The sequence below is a fragment of the Mastigoproctus giganteus genome, chromosome 4 (assembly GCF_048544385.1).
Source record: "Mastigoproctus giganteus isolate SK-2022 chromosome 4, ASM4854438v1, whole genome shotgun sequence".
Taxonomy (NCBI): Eukaryota; Metazoa; Arthropoda; class Arachnida; order Uropygi; family Thelyphonidae; genus Mastigoproctus; species Mastigoproctus giganteus.
The window spans coordinates 22,717,789-22,734,456 of NC_143578.1; the positions used below are offsets into that span (position 1 = coordinate 22,717,789).

The 16,668-nt window shown below is 40.3% G+C and overlaps 1 protein-coding gene across 2 annotated transcripts in view; it reads right to left on the reverse strand.

Moving 5' to 3' along the window:
• Positions 1-4,499: 4,499 nt before the first annotated feature.
• LOC150086462 (uncharacterized) overlaps positions 4,500-16,668 on the reverse strand; it is a 45,715-nt gene continuing 33,546 nt past the window's right edge. For both annotated transcript variants that reach the window (XM_090371400.1, XM_090371401.1), the window contains exon 3: positions 4,500-4,648. In XM_090371400.1, coding sequence (XP_090227526.1) covers positions 4,546-4,648 — 103 coding nt within the window. In that variant the 3' untranslated portion in view covers positions 4,500-4,545. The remainder of the gene's footprint in view (positions 4,649-16,668) is intronic.

Below are 16,668 nucleotides of genomic sequence, written 5' to 3' on the forward strand. Positions count from 1 at the left end.
ACTCAAGCCACAAACTTTCCAAACTTCCCTCTTACTTCACCCATGATTATAGCAGGCATAAGTTTTTTGATCTATTGTGTTTCACAATATTAAATTTTTCACTTCTTACAAATTTTTAGCAAAATACGTTTTGCTTTACAGATTTTAAAGGAAAAATTAGTGGAACAGTTACATGAATTGCAAATTTCTCGTTAAATTAAACCCCCACTAAAAGTTTCAAATTATAATTTTCTAAAGGAGAAATGGTCACAGTTGTTGATCTAGCCATCTAGTGAAGCAAAAACCAATGAGAATTATTCATGTATGAGAAGTTTTTTTTTTTTTTTTGTGACGATTGAAGAATACTATCTACTCTCTTAGCTGTTCTGAAGTTACATCTTTAGAACGGCTAACCTAGTGTAAATTCTATCTTTAAGAGCAGTTCGAACTTAGTTTACGAAGTTTATTGAATAAGATTAGCACTAAACGAAATGTCACCCTTTTTTTATGGATTTTTAAAGACAAATGCAATCTTTGCTTTGAGTTCCGGATTGCTTTAATATTTCTGGATTGTAAATTGCCAGATTTTATAGCTTCCTGTATTGGATTTTTTTGACATGAGGTGTGTCTTGAAAGTTCCAAGGTGTATTCCTGTTTTCAACATTATTTCAATTTCAATTTTGTTAAATAGTTAACAGATGTCAAGATATGGTGGGAAACCCATTGATCTATGAGTTACAAATTATCTCCAACGCACAGATTTCTAGCATGTATTAAGTTTTGAAAGTCAGTAGCTTAATTTTTGTTTCTGTTGTGATGCAAGTCGCGAAAACAAACTCGCTTCCAGTGAACTGCAAGTACCAAAGGCTCACTTGTGAACGACGTATTTACGCTCAATAGCCAAAAAAATTAGAAACCTTTATTCAATATCTTGTAGGGCCACCTTTTGCCTGATTTACAGCACACATATATCATGACAGGCACGGTTTCCAGTAGGTTTTTGATAATCTAACTTCAAATTTGACCATTCTGCCATCACGATATTTGTCAACTGCTGTACTGTTGTCGGTAGAGTGCTGCAAAGTCGAACTGCACTTTCCAGCATATCCCAGGCATTCTCAACTGTATTTAGATCTGGATAATTATGCAGCCAGGATAGATGCTGGGAATCTTGGGAATGTTTCTTGGACTATTCAGATGCAGTTTTTGTATGCTGGATTGTTGTGTTTGAAAGAATCCGTTACAAACCGTATTAAATAAAGCTTTGCATTTTATAGTGAAGTTGCTCTAACACGACTGTCAATTTCTTCCTGTTGTGTTAGCATTAGCATTAGTAGAGGCATTTGATGCAAGAAAGCAAGCTTATGCAGCATCAGCCAAAAAAAATTAAAAAAAAACCACTTCCACTTCACCCCTCTGTTCGTTCAAAATACCTGTCCAGCTGAGCCTTAAACTTATTTAGGCTATCAACTTCCACGACAAGGGATGGAAGTCTGTTCCACCAACCAACCACCTGCTGGCTAAAGGCAAATTTCCGCACGTCTATCCTACATCTGTCTTTCCTCAATTTAAATTTATGCCCTCTCAGGTGATTATTCTGAGCGAGAGGAAGAATCCCATCAGCATTGAGCATGCTCAAACCATTCAAGGCTTTATACACCTCTATCAGATAACCTCGCTAGTGCCTAGTCTCCAGACACTGTAATTTGCAAAACTTAAGCCTTTCTTCGTAAGAGCTACCCTTTGTTCCATTCACTAATCTTGTTGCCGTTCTCTGTACTCGTTCCAGCAGCTCTACATCTTTCTTGAAATGAGGCCTCCAGACTTGTATACAGTACTCTAGGTGTGGCCTGACCATTGCCTTATACAAGGGAATAATCACCTCCTTATCCCTGCTAGAAAAATTCCTATATATCATTGACAACACACCATGAGCTACTCTTGCAACCCGTCTGCACTGCTCAGAGAACTTCATATCTGCCTGCACAACCACCCCCAGGTCCCTTTCATTCTCTACCACTATTCGTGTAGTACCACAGAGTTGATACGTTGCTCTGGGGTTGCTGTTTCCAATGTATAGTACTTTACATTTGTCAATGTTAAACTTCATTTGCCACCTCTCAGGCCATCTGCTCAACCTTTCCAGATCCTGTTTCAGCAGCATAGTGTCAGTAGAGTCCTTGAAAACCCTGCCTACCTTTTTATCGTCTGCAAACTTCGACATTAAGCTTGATATACCCTCATCAATATCATTTATGAATACAGAACACAATAATGGACCCAACACTGAGCCCTGAGGGACTCCACTAATAACATTAGTCCACGACGAGCAGTGTCCATTGATTACCACTCTCTGTCTTCTCCCCCTCAGCCACCCCTTTATCCACAGCAGCAATTTGCCTCCAATGCCACACTGCTCCAATTTGTGCAGCAGTCTTCCATGTGCAACAGTATCAAAAGCCTTTCTAAGATCCAAGTATATAATATCAAAGTTATTCCCTGCATCCAGTTCTTTTGTGACTGGATCATAGTATCCAATCAAATTGGTCAGGCAAGACTTCCCCTTAACAAAACCATGCTGTGTCCGAGCTATAGCTGAAGTCTTGTCTAAATGATCCTGCAGTGCTTCTTTAACTAGTGCCTCCATTAATTTTCCTGGAACAGAAGTTAAACTCACAGGTCTATAATTGCTTGTGTCAGCCTTTGATCCTCCTTTGTGAATTGGGGTGACATTTGCACATCTCCAGTCTGTGGGTACGTCCCCTGAGTCCAAGGAAGCTCTCATAATTATGGCTAAGGGTTTGCTTACTTCCTTTGCTGCCTCCTTTAATATTACTGGATAGATCCCATCCACCCAGGGTGCCTTTCTTGTGTTGAAACCACCTCCAGCTGCTTGAGTAACGGACTTGAGACAGTCTACATGGCTTCATGAGACCACACTTTCACCCTACCATTGGTGCTCTTATTGTAGTAGGCTTTTAGGAGTATCAGCAACTAAGGCCACATTGCTCCATGTGTAATTTTAGGAACGTCAGCAACTATGGCCACATTGCTCCATGTATAATTTTAGGAACGTCAGCAACTATGGCCACATTGCTCCATGTATACTGCCTATAAATCGCGTTCTCTGAGCGATTTTCTCTTTGCTGGACAAAAAACCCAAGTTGTGGGGAGAAAAAAATCATGCTACCCTCGCCTGAGACTGGATAACTCAGCCAGGTTGTGAAAAAAAGCCCATAAAAATTCCTCACATCGACAGGACTCAAACCTTTTCCACCCGTTATAGGGAGGACAGCGGTTCTACCAACTCTGCTACTATTGGTGCAAAAAAATACAAGATTCTTCAATTCCTACCAATAGTTCAATTGGAAATGAGTCTTTCTTTGCCTAAATTGATTTTTTCAGTCATCTGCTGCACACTGGACCAATTTGACGCTTTCAATTTCTGCAGTCTCGTTCTTGGAGTACCGACTTTATACCGCATGTCTTTCTTTTAGAGCAGCATCCTCCTCTCATCTCCACTCGCCCTTGTGGGTAGCACAGTTGGTATAACCACCACCTTCTCCACATCGAGTGGAAAAGACCGGAATTCAAATTCGACAAATGATGTCACATCTTTTCAAAACGTGGCTATTAGTCAGTCTTAGGCGAGTGTAGCATGATTTATTCTTCTAGAAATTCGGGTTTTTCATCCAGCAAACAGAAACTCGACCACAGAACACACAATTTACAGATATTATATACGGTGAAATGGCCTAAGTTGGTGGTACCATTTTGTTGACTTGAAATGGTTTCTTTTGACACCAGCGATTTCCTTTGTTTTCTCAATTTTGACTACTTCTAAACAGAGTTTAACAATAACACCTTTCTGGAAATTGGAAAGATCACTTTCCCAGTATTTATACCATGGAGCTTGTAAATGTAGAATGTGTCAATTTATATTTCCATACCATATGTTTGATTATCTGTTGACGTCAATCGCAAAAGGTTTCTAATTGTCTGGCCAGTGAATATATATCTTGTTTGAATACCTTCGTTAAAAAAAAAAAGTTTGGTAGGAAAGATGCATAAAAAAGGTAAAGCTGAAGCTATGTATTAGCATTGATATTTTTACAAATCATACAATCTTATTCATACAAATAAGATGAATTTAATTGAAATTCAAAATAGCGATAACATATACCAAGCTTTTCAATAATAAACAGACAATTCTCCGAACAGGCAAATCAACCATTCCCATATTAAAGTTGGCAACTTTTTCATCCCCATATTAAAGTTGCAACTTCTCAGCCTACCATCGAGAGCACTGTTTATATTATGTCTATCATTTAGTAATTAAAAATAAATATTGCTCTTTTTTACCTGATCAGACATGTCTATTTACTTTTGGAAGCTCTTCACAATTTAAAATAGCGTCAATAAAAGTTGAAATGCAATCTTTATACATATGTAAAAATTAAATGACGAATATAAGCAATCTTATTCCCATCATGAGTTAATACAATAAATATATGCTCAGAATTATGCACTAATATAAATTCAAGAAAAACCACATGAATAACAGTATCAGATGGCGCTATCCACACTCATATGAGATGACAATAAGGATGGTGATAGTGTCTCTGCACTTGCAAGAGGAGGGCAATTCTTATGAGACTGAAATGGATACCTGAATAAAAATAATAATAATTTTCGATTAATTCTGAATTAAATATGTTAAAAGTATTAGAACAGTAAAGACAACAGTTACATGCCAATTTTTAATATAGTGTACGGTTTCCAGACTGGATATGGGACCATTTTATTTTGGTCAGAGGTCTCATTGAACTGTAAAGAAGGGTAGATAAAAATAATACTCTTTTATTTTTGATGCTGCTATTTGATAACTTAGGTATATTTGCAAATAACGTACCTGAGTTAACATAAAGAATCACACAATACTTTCTGTATATTATAGTTACAATTCACCTCGGTAGATGGCAGCACTATCAATTTTCAAATTCGTTCTTCTCAATCTGCAAGTCCTCAGAAAGAGGTTTAAATAAAAGCCCTCGTGGGTAGCACAGTTGATAGGATCACTCGTCCTCCCCACACCAGGTGATAAAGACCTGAGTTCGAATCCTGTCGGGAGGGGAGCAGTTTTTATGGGCATTTTTCATAAAGTACCTGAGTTGGCTGGCCTCAGGTGATGGTAGCATGGTTTTATTCCTCCCGGAAACGTAGGTTTTTCGTTTAGCAAACAGAAAATCGACCTCAGAACACACGCAATTTAAAGACAATAACACAGAGCAACATGGCCTTAGTTGCTGATGCTCCTAAAACCCAACAACAACCTTTAATAAAAACTGTGACAGGTCGATCTCGAGAGCTTGTGCATTTTGTAAAAGTAGCCGGAACTTGATCTAGATAGTCTTTTTCAAATTTCATCTTTTTGCCATGTACAAGTGGCCAAACTGACATACTTTAATAATAACGGCCCTGTATACACTACACTAACAAAAGTATGCGGACATACCCTGTCAATGTAGTGGCCTAGGAATATACGTGTTCAGACGAGACCACAGATATCACAAACATGCGAAATAAGTAGCAGCAAAAGTGCTTACTGAGTTTCAAAGGTCCTTTGGAGTAATAGGTTACTTATTACTCAAGACAATTGAGTTAATAAATGGAGAATGTGTTGGAAACATCACCTGCTGCGGTATAATTTGCCTACAATGACGTTCTGAATAGGTCAGGTCACAGTGAGAGCTGCTTTTCATGGTTTCGACTCGAGCTGTCAATTATCACAAACCATCAATACTGAGTGGTAAAATGACATCTTGGACAATTCTTTGGAATATCTATGGAAATTAACCATCCATTTTTTTCCAATAGGATAATACTTTATCCGGGCCAACACAACCCTCTTCCACAACTGAAATGGCAACTGTAATGAAGGAGGAAAGGACACAAATGGATTGATGCTATCATTGGAAGAAAAGGTGGGCTACTCCTTTTCTTTTCTTTTTTTCAAACTTAATGATGTCCGAATACTTTTGCTAGAGTAGTGTATATGTTATCTATTAATATTCCTAAGAATGAACTTTAAGTAGTAGTGAATCTGTCATAATCCTGGGCCCACTAATTCTTCGTGCAGGGAGCGCGACGTAGGCCTGGTGGTTTTTTTTTTTTTTTTTTTTTTTTTCTGGTTATTAAAAGCAGATGGAGAGTCCGTTCGAAAATTTCGCAGCTTCTTTAGTGACCTTGATGGATTCCAAGTAAAAGAAAAAGTAACACTCCTACAAGCAAATCCAGAGAATTATAATCTGATAAGAATTGGAGATCTGGAGTGCAGTTTTCGATCTATAGAATTGAAACTTGGATTTTAAGAGCGTGTGGGCTATGGAATCAAATGTCCCACATTGATTATGGCATAGATTACGTCAACCCAGCTCCTTTCTCGATTTTACTAAAATCACGAACTACCAGAAGGAAGTGGAGCTAATGGTCACGGAAATCGGTACGGAAAAAAAAAACCAGAATTGACGTCAGAAGATAATTTATTTGTAATTATGGTGTTAGAAATTTTGGACACGCTATTAAAGGTAGGGTAATGGAAAAATAATATGAAACAAAAGAATAAGAAAAACAAATGTCGAAAATGGGCATCAAGTTTTGTTTTTATTGCGTTTTAGGACTATTAGCGACTAAGGCCCATATATCCAGTCATTGCGTGTGTCCTGTGGTCGATTTTCTGTTTGCTGAACGAAAAACCCGAGTTTTCGGGAGAAAAAACCACGATATTCTCGCCCGAGTAACTCATCCACGTTGTCAAAAAAGCCCATAAAAATTCCTAACGTCATCGACGGGACCCGAACCAGGGTCTTTTCCACCCGATGTGGAGAAGATGGCGATTGTACAAACTATGCTACCCACGAGGACTCAAGTCTTGTGTGCATCAGTAAAAGAATCAAGCGATTATAATAATCGGAGAGGGGATTTACATTGTCTGAACAATCTCAGTGACTATGTGAAAAAATACATAATACAACCATGCTGTTAAGACCCATCCTCCTACTGGAAAGGGTGCGAGTACGTTGATTTTTCCTATCAGATACTTCTTCACACTGCGTATTATCTGTTTTTGACATCGTTGCCATGGAAACGACGTTACTTATTTAACAGGCTTAAAGCATTCTAATCTACCTCGAGAATGATCTGTTTACCATGACATATCGTACCTATTTCCTTGACATACGTTAGGGGAATTTCTGTAAGCTTCAAGTGTAGTTCAACACGATATTCTATTGCGTGCATGTTTGCTTTCTCTTGCTGGAAAACAGACATGGAATCGTAATTCATGAAGCACTTTATACTTGGTGCGATTATCGATGTTCTCTTTCATTTGGTCACGTAAACATATTATTCATAAGTGCCATTTCCTACCTAATCGAAGATATAACACGCAGTCTTAACATTACAGTATTTGTTATTAATAGCACTAATTCTTTCTAAATTCTAAGTAATAGAAGTATGCACTAATAAAATTCAAAATGGCATCATACCCAATTGGAAATGAGAGCAGTTATACGATTTTTGAATGAAACCTACAGCTGGCTAATGTGTTTTGGTGAGAGCTACACTAGTCGAAACAAGTCGAGGATCAGCATGTGCAAACGACGTTACAGAAGTCGATACAAAATGTTCTAAAATATGGTCACATGACATCAGTACCATGCTCGATATGAGAGTGCCTATAAGATTATGTGGAAATAAATCCCATTCTTCCACCAGCGCAGACCTTAGATCACCAAGTGACCAAGGAGTTGGCTGTCAGCGTGCAATGCGTCGCCCAAGGCCGTTCCACACATGTTCAATCGGATTTAAGTCTGGTGATCGTGCTGGCCACTGCAGTCATTGGATATCTTCACTTTCAAGATATTCCTCCACCACTTGAGCTCTATGTGTCGTGCATGAAAAGAAAATTTGCCATCCGCGCCCCTAAAAAGTCCCACAAAGGGTTGAAGGATCTGTTCTCGGCGTTGATCATTATCCTCACACGAGAACTGTAATGTGACCTTTCTGGTAATTCTTATACACCACTATAAATGTCCCTTGCACCTGTCCGAAGTTTATCGCTATCTCCTCATTTCATCGTTATTCTATGGTACACCCCCACCACCACACCGAATTTTGTCCCGCTTCATCGCAAGCTGCACGAATTATACCACCTTTTCCAAGTGTTCTGTTAATTTTGTCGAGCAGTGTATGATGTCATACGTACTTCATGATGTAGTCGACAATTAGTGAATGTTGAAAAGGTTCAAAACAACTCCAGAGAGAATGGTAATTGCGGTTTTACTGGAACATGAACACCAAAAGCAAAGTACTGTGACTGTAGGATTAGTTTTTGTCACCGTTGTACACGGACAGCACAGGTATGACGCAAGAAATTTTTATAACATGTTTTACTCCTGGAAACTCGGATTTTTCGTCCAGCAAACAACGTCCATGTGAACGATACCTTAACTTCCAGCATCCATCCATTAGAAAGAACTCTTTGCCTATAGCACCAGCATACGAAAGGAGCACAGGTCGTAGGATCTTATCTCCATACCTGCGTGCATTCATGGTCCTCTTCTTGATGATGGTAGAAGCCTGTACGACGACAGAAACAAATGTCGTCCCATACCAGCAGTTCACCTCGACCGAACTTGATGGTAATTGTGTTTACAATCAACACGTAGCAATGTCATAGTTTCGACATGGTGAGTATAGAAGTTGCTAGTGAAAACTCCTTTGCGAATGGGCAAAAGTATGGGGCATTGTCTAAGCCATACAACACATCAAAAAATCTGTGGACGATAACACCGTCATTGTGTTTAAAGAATATTCTGTCGTTCTGTAATTTTTCCCCATAAGTTTAAGAATAATGTAAAATAATTTAAAATTTGGGCGAGTAAATATTTATTATTATTACTAGCCATATGGTGTAAGGAAACCCAAGGCTTATGCTGCACCAGCCAAAAAAAAAAAAAAAAAAAAAAAATTTGAGAGAGATTCAGCTCAGGACCCTGGGTGTGCCAAGCCCATACTCACCAGATGTGAGCTCCTGTAATTGGTCTTGCTGCTTGGGTTCCGATGGCAATGGGGACCCATCTAAAATTTTGCGGTGTCCCAATCCGCTCTTGGTTCTGTAGGACAGATTTTCAATAAAATAACAAAATGCTTTTCCGATATCTGTTCATTGACCAAATTAATGATTGTTCATAGGCAGAACCGGGAGGGAGAGGGACAATTAATTATTACTTAAGCAAATTAGCCTGGAAGCAGGTTGAGTTTTCTAGTCTATATCTGTTAAGCTTTACTTGTTGTTGGTAGGATCGCCATCCTCCCTACACCGGGTGGAAAATACCCGAGAGTTCGAGTCCCATCGATGACGGGAGGAATTTTTCACAACTTGGCTGAGTTAGTCGGTCTCAGGCGAGAGTTGCATGGTTTTTTCTCCCGGAAACTCGGGTTTTCTTCCAGTAAACAGAAAACCAACCTCAGAACACACGCAATTTACAGACGGAGCAATATGGCCTTGGTCGCTGATGCTTCTAAAATCTTACTACAACAACTTTACTTTTTCATCTTGAATACTTTTCATCCAAAGATGTGGATGAACATCGAAAAAAAAATTATTTATTTTGCCGATAGTTGTCACTGCCATCACGAGATATTCTGAAAGCTATTTTGTTCGGATAAAACATCCTAAATTGAATGTTTAAAAAAATTGTCAAATCTTATGGATTTCAAACTCAGCCGATATAACTGCATACAAAAATAACAGTTTATTAGAGAATGCACTTGATGAAAAAAAAAATGGAATTACATGATTTCAAAGACCTTATCACCGTTACCAACTTTGGAAATAACTGAATTCGCCCTGTTTCCTTCATGAATGTACCGAGTGCTGTGTATAATCTTATTCGCAGTTACGTAATACTTTTCTCTTGTAATTTCCGCCTTAGTTGTTCCCATTTTGTTTTTTTTCATTTTCTAGACAATTGCCAACAAGTGTAAGTTTTCAATGAAGGGGAAATTAAATATGGAGGACTATCTGAGGCCATTTCCGGTTGTCATTTCGTCTGAAAATGAAAGTTTCCGAAGTCTGTGACTGTAATAAACTACTCTGTTGTCCTTGTAAAACGAGTTGGATTGGACTGCTGGGTTGGATCTTCCAAGATAGCGCCGAGGTGACTAAGGCCATGAAGAATCGGAACATCATGTGGATAAAAACTACGTCAATTTTAGTTTTTCATAGAAACTCCAGTTATTAATAATTTTCATCGGTAAAGACAGAAATCAATAGCAATTACTGGAAAAGGAGAAGAAGAAGAAGAACTCTTCTTCTTCTTCTTCTTCTATATATTTGAAGTATATGGGATGATTTATAAAAAAATCGCCCGGGGTCAACATTCCTCCTCGGTCCGTCCCTTAACCAAATATCTAACTGGAGAACACGAAAGTAATAGAGGGAGAAGAAAGTTTAAATTGGTTGTTACTATATCTGGACACCTGCATAACTACAAAACGTGTGCTGAAACCTTTATGACAACTTCCGGTCTCCGTGGAAGATCTTCACCATTTTTTTTTTTTTTTTTATAAATGTCCTCCGATATTTTTAACCATACGGCCTTCAAAGCGACGACCAGTTCAGCTGGTTTTTGGGTAATTTCTTCCCACACGCACCCACTGATCCCATTCATCCTAGAGGTTCTCTATAGGATTAAGGTCAGCGTTATGGGCTGCCTAATCCAACTTTTCGAAGGTCATGTCCTCAAACCAGTCCATCAAACCTCACGCAGTATGAGAATGGAGTGTTGTGATACAGATATAGGCCTTCCTCGAAGTACTGCCCAACGTAGATGATCCATTATTGTCCAGGACATCTAGACAGACGTTAATATCGGTGGTTTTGTCCAAAACAAATGTTTCTAGGCCAAACTATGAAAACAGACCAGTCCATCATGCTGTTTCTGCCAGACTTCATTGTCCGGATGATACAGTCCGGCAGGTAGATTTTTCTCAGCATCCGTCACATCCAAGCGCGACAGTCAGACCACGTACCATGACTTTTCACTCCAAAGCGGCTTTCTATTGGTCTATGGTTCAACAACCGTGGGACTTACACCAAGCTATACGGCATCTGGCATTAGTCGGGGTGATTAGCGGCTGGACAGCTTCATGACCATGGTAACGCATATCACGCAATGTGCTGGCCCTCGCGGGTAGCACAGTTGGTAGGATCGCCGTCCTCACCTACACCGGGTGGAAAATACCTGAGTTGGAATCCCGTAGATGACGGGAGGAATTTTTATGGGTATTTTTCATAACTTGACTGAGTTGGTCGGTCTCAGGCGAGGGTAGCAAGGATTTTTCTCCAAGAAACTCGGGTTTTTCGTCCAGCAAACAGAAAATCAACTTCAGAACACACGCAATTTACGCAATGCACGGATCAACATGTCCTTAGTCGCTGATGGTCCTGATAATATAATAACAATATGCTGATATGCGCCCGATCGTTTCACCAAGGACCTGTGTATGCTGCAACATCGGCCTAGGTTCCGAGCGGACGGATCTTTGCAGGGCTCTCCTGTCAGGTTCACGTGTTCTTCAGGTCATTTCGTGATGGTTACAGCACCAGTCCACTTTCATCCATAGACCACATCGCCAATCATCGACCTAGTGATGTTTTCTTCCTTTGAAATATCACGTCCAGATCAATTACTTATATGGTACCCTATTACAATTCCGAACCAGAAGTCAGTTCATGTATTTGTGTAGGATAATAACTCTATTATCCATTTGTCCCTATTAGACTTAGAAGGCAAAAAAGTAGAGGAAAATAACAGTAGGAGAGGAAGAAGAAAAGAAGCGGTGTAGAAGAATAAAAGGACCAGTAACTCCTTCAACTCACACCACTCATAAACTCCTCGAATAGACAACACTTCCCCAATAGGGAAAACAATTGTTACCTATTCTCTGAAACTCGGGCAGCATCAGGCTGCCCCTGGTGGCCATCCGAAGCTTGTTGGCTTCTCTTCGGTGGGTGGGCAGGTACCCCGTTGAGCCAGAAGTCAGTTAACACCATCGACAGTAGCATCTTACATTCCCAATCGTACTATTGTCTGCCCGAAGGCCTATGAGCATATTTATAGTTGTCTGACACATGATGCTTGGGAAGGATGCGAACAACTATTAATGGAGGGTTGTCCGAACGTTGATGGTTAGTTGATTTGGATTTTTATGGCGCAAAAACAACTATGATTATAATGTGCCACGTCACGATGTTAATGGTAAGGCAGTATTATATATATCTGCCATAATACATGCATCTTTTACAATCATATAATACATTATACACTGAGTGATCACCGAATTATGACCACCCCCATGAAACTGAATGCGACCCGTTGACCACGTGAAGTATGAGGGTCCGGAGTTAGTCGACCTACGTAGCATAGATAAGGTGTCAGTGGTTCAGTAGGTTGTAAAATTCCCAGCGTGATGGATAAAAGGAAGGATTTATCGGACTTTGATAAAGGACAGATTGTGGGTGCTCGACAAGCTGGTGCCTCGATTTCCCAAACGGCTCAACTGGTGGGGTGTTCGAGAGCCGCCGTAGTTAAAGTGTACCAGGACTGGAGTCGAAATGGTCAAACAACGACCCAACGGAAAAACTGCAAAGGTCAGCGAAAGGTTGATGTTAGAGGTGAGTGCCGGATCCGACGACTCGTACAAGAGAACAGGCGCAGCACTATTGAAGAGTTGACTACTCAATACAACACGGGCCAACCTGGAACAATATTTGGCATGACGATGCGTCGCACGCATGAGCTATACCAGCAGAAGACCCCTACGGCATCCTCTCCTAACCAAGGTTCATCGGTGTAAAAGACTCGCCTGGTGCAAAGAGCATGCAAGTTGGACGTTAGAAGACTGGAAGAAGGTGTGCTGGTCGGATGAGCCACGTTATTTACTCCACACCACATTATTTACTCCACATTTGGCGTCAACAACATGAGGCTCTTCATCCATCATGCATGGTATCAAAAGGGCAGGCCGGTGGAGGCGGTTGTATGGTGTGGGGCATGTTTCACTGGCAGGAACTTGGATCCCTGGTGAATGTGGAACAACGTATCTGTGGTCTACGCTATCGTCAGCTGCTTGCTGTGCACACCCCGCTATGTTACACTTTTCCCCGAATGGCGATGGTGTCTTCCAAGATGACAATGCGCCGAGCCATCGGGCACTTGTGCAGAAATGGTTTGAGGAACACAGTTCTGACTTCCAGCATATCGATTGGCCACTTCCACAGTGGAGACTTTCAATGAGTTCAGACGTGCTAATTACCGTTCTAGGATTTATCTATAATTTTGTGCTGTTAACCATCCCCCCCAGTACTAAAAAGTTATGTCCTATATAGTGTTTTGTGGGGTGAGTGTAAAGAATCCATTTGTTTTGCTGCCAGTGAAGGGATGGCGCAATGCTAAACGTTTTTTCTAAATTCTATGCAGCCTATTTCTCTAACGTTAAAACGCCATTACAAGATGGATGCCACTTATTATTGTGTCTCTTCACTGACAGTTGAATTTTTCTGTTATGGTCAAATACACCTTATCTAGGGTGTAGTGGACTTTCTAATTTTAGCGATCGTGTTGCGGAATTTTGGGGGAGTCTTTTGGTGTGTTTGGGACATTTTATTTGTGATTTTTAGTCCTTTTATGGATGAAAAACGAAATTCCAAATTTAATTCACTTTACTAAAGGCTTAGTTACTTGTTGTTTTAGACATGGCCATCTTGTCTTCCTCGATCTAGGGACCAATGAAATTCTTTCTTTGCCATTCTGGAGGGAAAGCTAGTGAAGCACATGTTATAATATTCTTGGGGTTTCCTAACTTTTAGAACGGGTTTGTTGCTTAGTTACCACTTTCTTTTGAATTGCACTTTGGGAAAAAACATGGCAGCTTCCATAGGGGGCCGCCATTAAAGTTTAACGCTATTGAAACGCTATGGGATTAGCTTATAACCAACATTTCTATGCTAAATTAGTTTGTTTATGTATCTTTAGAGCAAAATATTAGGAACACCATTTTAGAAATTTGTATTTTGCAGTGAATTTTACCATTATAGTGCTTTCTTACAGGTATGTTTTTGGATTTATTGTTTTCTCTGTCCCTGGGGGTGGTCTGAATGGTTTTTGGGCTATTTTGGGCTCTATTTTTCTTTTTGCTTTATCTCAGCTTGTATGGGGTGTATAGTCTCCATCTTAGTATCATTCATCTTATCTTTTTATTCTCTTTCATCTCCAGGGGTTCACAGCTCCCCCTGGTGGTAAGTTTCTAAGTTCGGTTTTTTCTCTCTTCTGGTGTCCCGAAACTTCTGTTCGGGGCCTGCATCTCAAACTAGACATACTTTTTTATGTACCCTCCAAGTTTTAGCCGTTTTTGTCAACTGGTTCCTGAGTTAGAGAGTTTTTTGTAAAACCGGTTTTTCATCCGGCAAAATTTGTCATATTTTAACGGAAATTTCAAAATCCCATAACTTTTTATCTATTGGCCCGATTGGTCTCAAAATTGATTTCTAAGTTGATTGATTCATTCTCTTTCTTTTGGCATAGGTGGCGCCCCCTAGCGGCGATTTTTCAAATTTGTCATTTGTACAAAATCTCCTTTTTTGGTTTTCTATAGTGAAATTTACAGAATGGCTGACTCTACTGCTTTGTCTTTTGATACCTTATCTCCTTCTGAGCTGTTTGAAGCTCTCTCAAAGGGTGTTGTTCCCCCTTTGCTGACCCCAGAATCTACTGTGGCCAAAGAATCTTCTTGCGACCAGTGCTGTGGGAAGCTTAGTGATTTCCCCAGATTATTCAAGCTGTTTGATGAGTTTAAACAGTATAGGGACGCTTGTCAGCAACTTGAAACTAGACGTCGTTTGTCACGGGAGGATGTGCACTTGGTCTTACAAGCGTTGGACCATATTGAGACCTTGTTTCTAAATTTAAATAGCCAGTATAACCATGCTTCTAGGCATGTTCACCTTCTTCGTACTGGCCTCAAACAGGTTGAGGCTAATTGTGATACCCTCAGGCGGTATATGGATACTGCTGTTGTCCAACTTCCTCTTTTAACTGCAGATCTGGCTCAAAAGGATCAAGAGCTAGCTCAGAAAGATGACCAAATCCAGAGTTTGGAGTCTTCTTTCGTGCTGTTGAAGGAGGTGTCGTTAAATTTGGACCGGGCTACTTTGGAGCTCGCTGATCGTGATCGTGTCATTCAGCAACAGGTCGACCATATTTCTCATCTGGAGTGTTCCATTTCCTCCCTGGAGGCTTCCTTGGCTTCCACGGAGGGCCTTTCTAAGAAAAATTTACATCTCTCTGATTTACTTAAGTCCAAGGACCATCTTTTGCAGGAACTGTCGACTAAAACTCAAACACAGGAGGAGTTTTTCAACAGACTTGAGAATGTTTCTGCCTCAATCGATTCCCAGGATTCCCGGCTTCAAGCCCTTCAATTGAAACTGAATGTGTTCTCCGAGCAATTATCAACTGTTCTTGCAACGGTTAATCAACTTCCAGATCCCGTTCCTTCCCTTTCAGAGGTCGAATTTACTCGTCGATTTCAAACTGTTACTGCCTCTCTCGTTTCTCAGGAAACCCAGCTCAACGCTCTTCAACAGACACAAAATGTTTTATCTGAGAATATTTCGGTTGTTCTAGCTAAAATGGATCAGCTTCCTGACAACGTTCCATCCCTGGTCCCCCAGGGGCTCCAGCCTTCTTCTTCAATGCCTCCTACAGTATCTTCTCTCTCTTCGGATAAGTTTATCTTGCTAGTGAAACCGGATGTTGACTGCACTTTAACATCTAGTGCTGATATCTGTTCCGCCGTTAAGGATAAACTAAAAAGTGCCTTAGGTCATGTTAAGTTCATCTCTATTCGACCTACTCGTGAGATTGGACTAGTCATCGAAACTGCTTCGGCACGAGATCTTGATTCCGTCCGCAATTGTCCTCTACTACAGGAACTCTCTCTTAAAACTGATGTCCCTCAGAAGTTAAATCCGACATTAATCCTCTACGATATTCCTCGGGATGCGGATAAAGCAGTGCTCCTCGCGGATATCTATGGGAGGAATTTCGACCCCGTCTCTCTCTCTTTTGCAGAATTCACACAGGAATTCACATTTCGTTTTCACATCAAGGCTAAGAACCCGAAAAATCTTCACTGGATTTTTGAAACCTCTCCCCGTCTGCGCCGTCTCTTTATAGGAATGCGTAATCGCATCTTCATTGAATGGAGTGCACACACAATAAAAGACTTTGTTATCACCACTAGATGTAATACCTGTCTCCAATACGGTCATTCTACTCGCCTTTGTAGGCAAAAACTACCCCGCTGTGGCCATTGCGGTTTAGCGGGACATCAGATCTCCTCTTGTAACCTCTTGAACTCTCCTCGCTGCTGTTCTAACTGTAAACTTCGGAACTGGAATCATGCTCACTCCTTCAGAGACTCAAGCTGTCCTGTTTATAAATTAGCCTTGGACGCTGTGCGGTCTAGAACTGCCTACGCATAGCGTTCTTTGGCTTTTTGTTTGTCTATAGTAGGACTTAATCCTTTTAGGTGTTTTAATAGAATTGGAAATGTTTAATA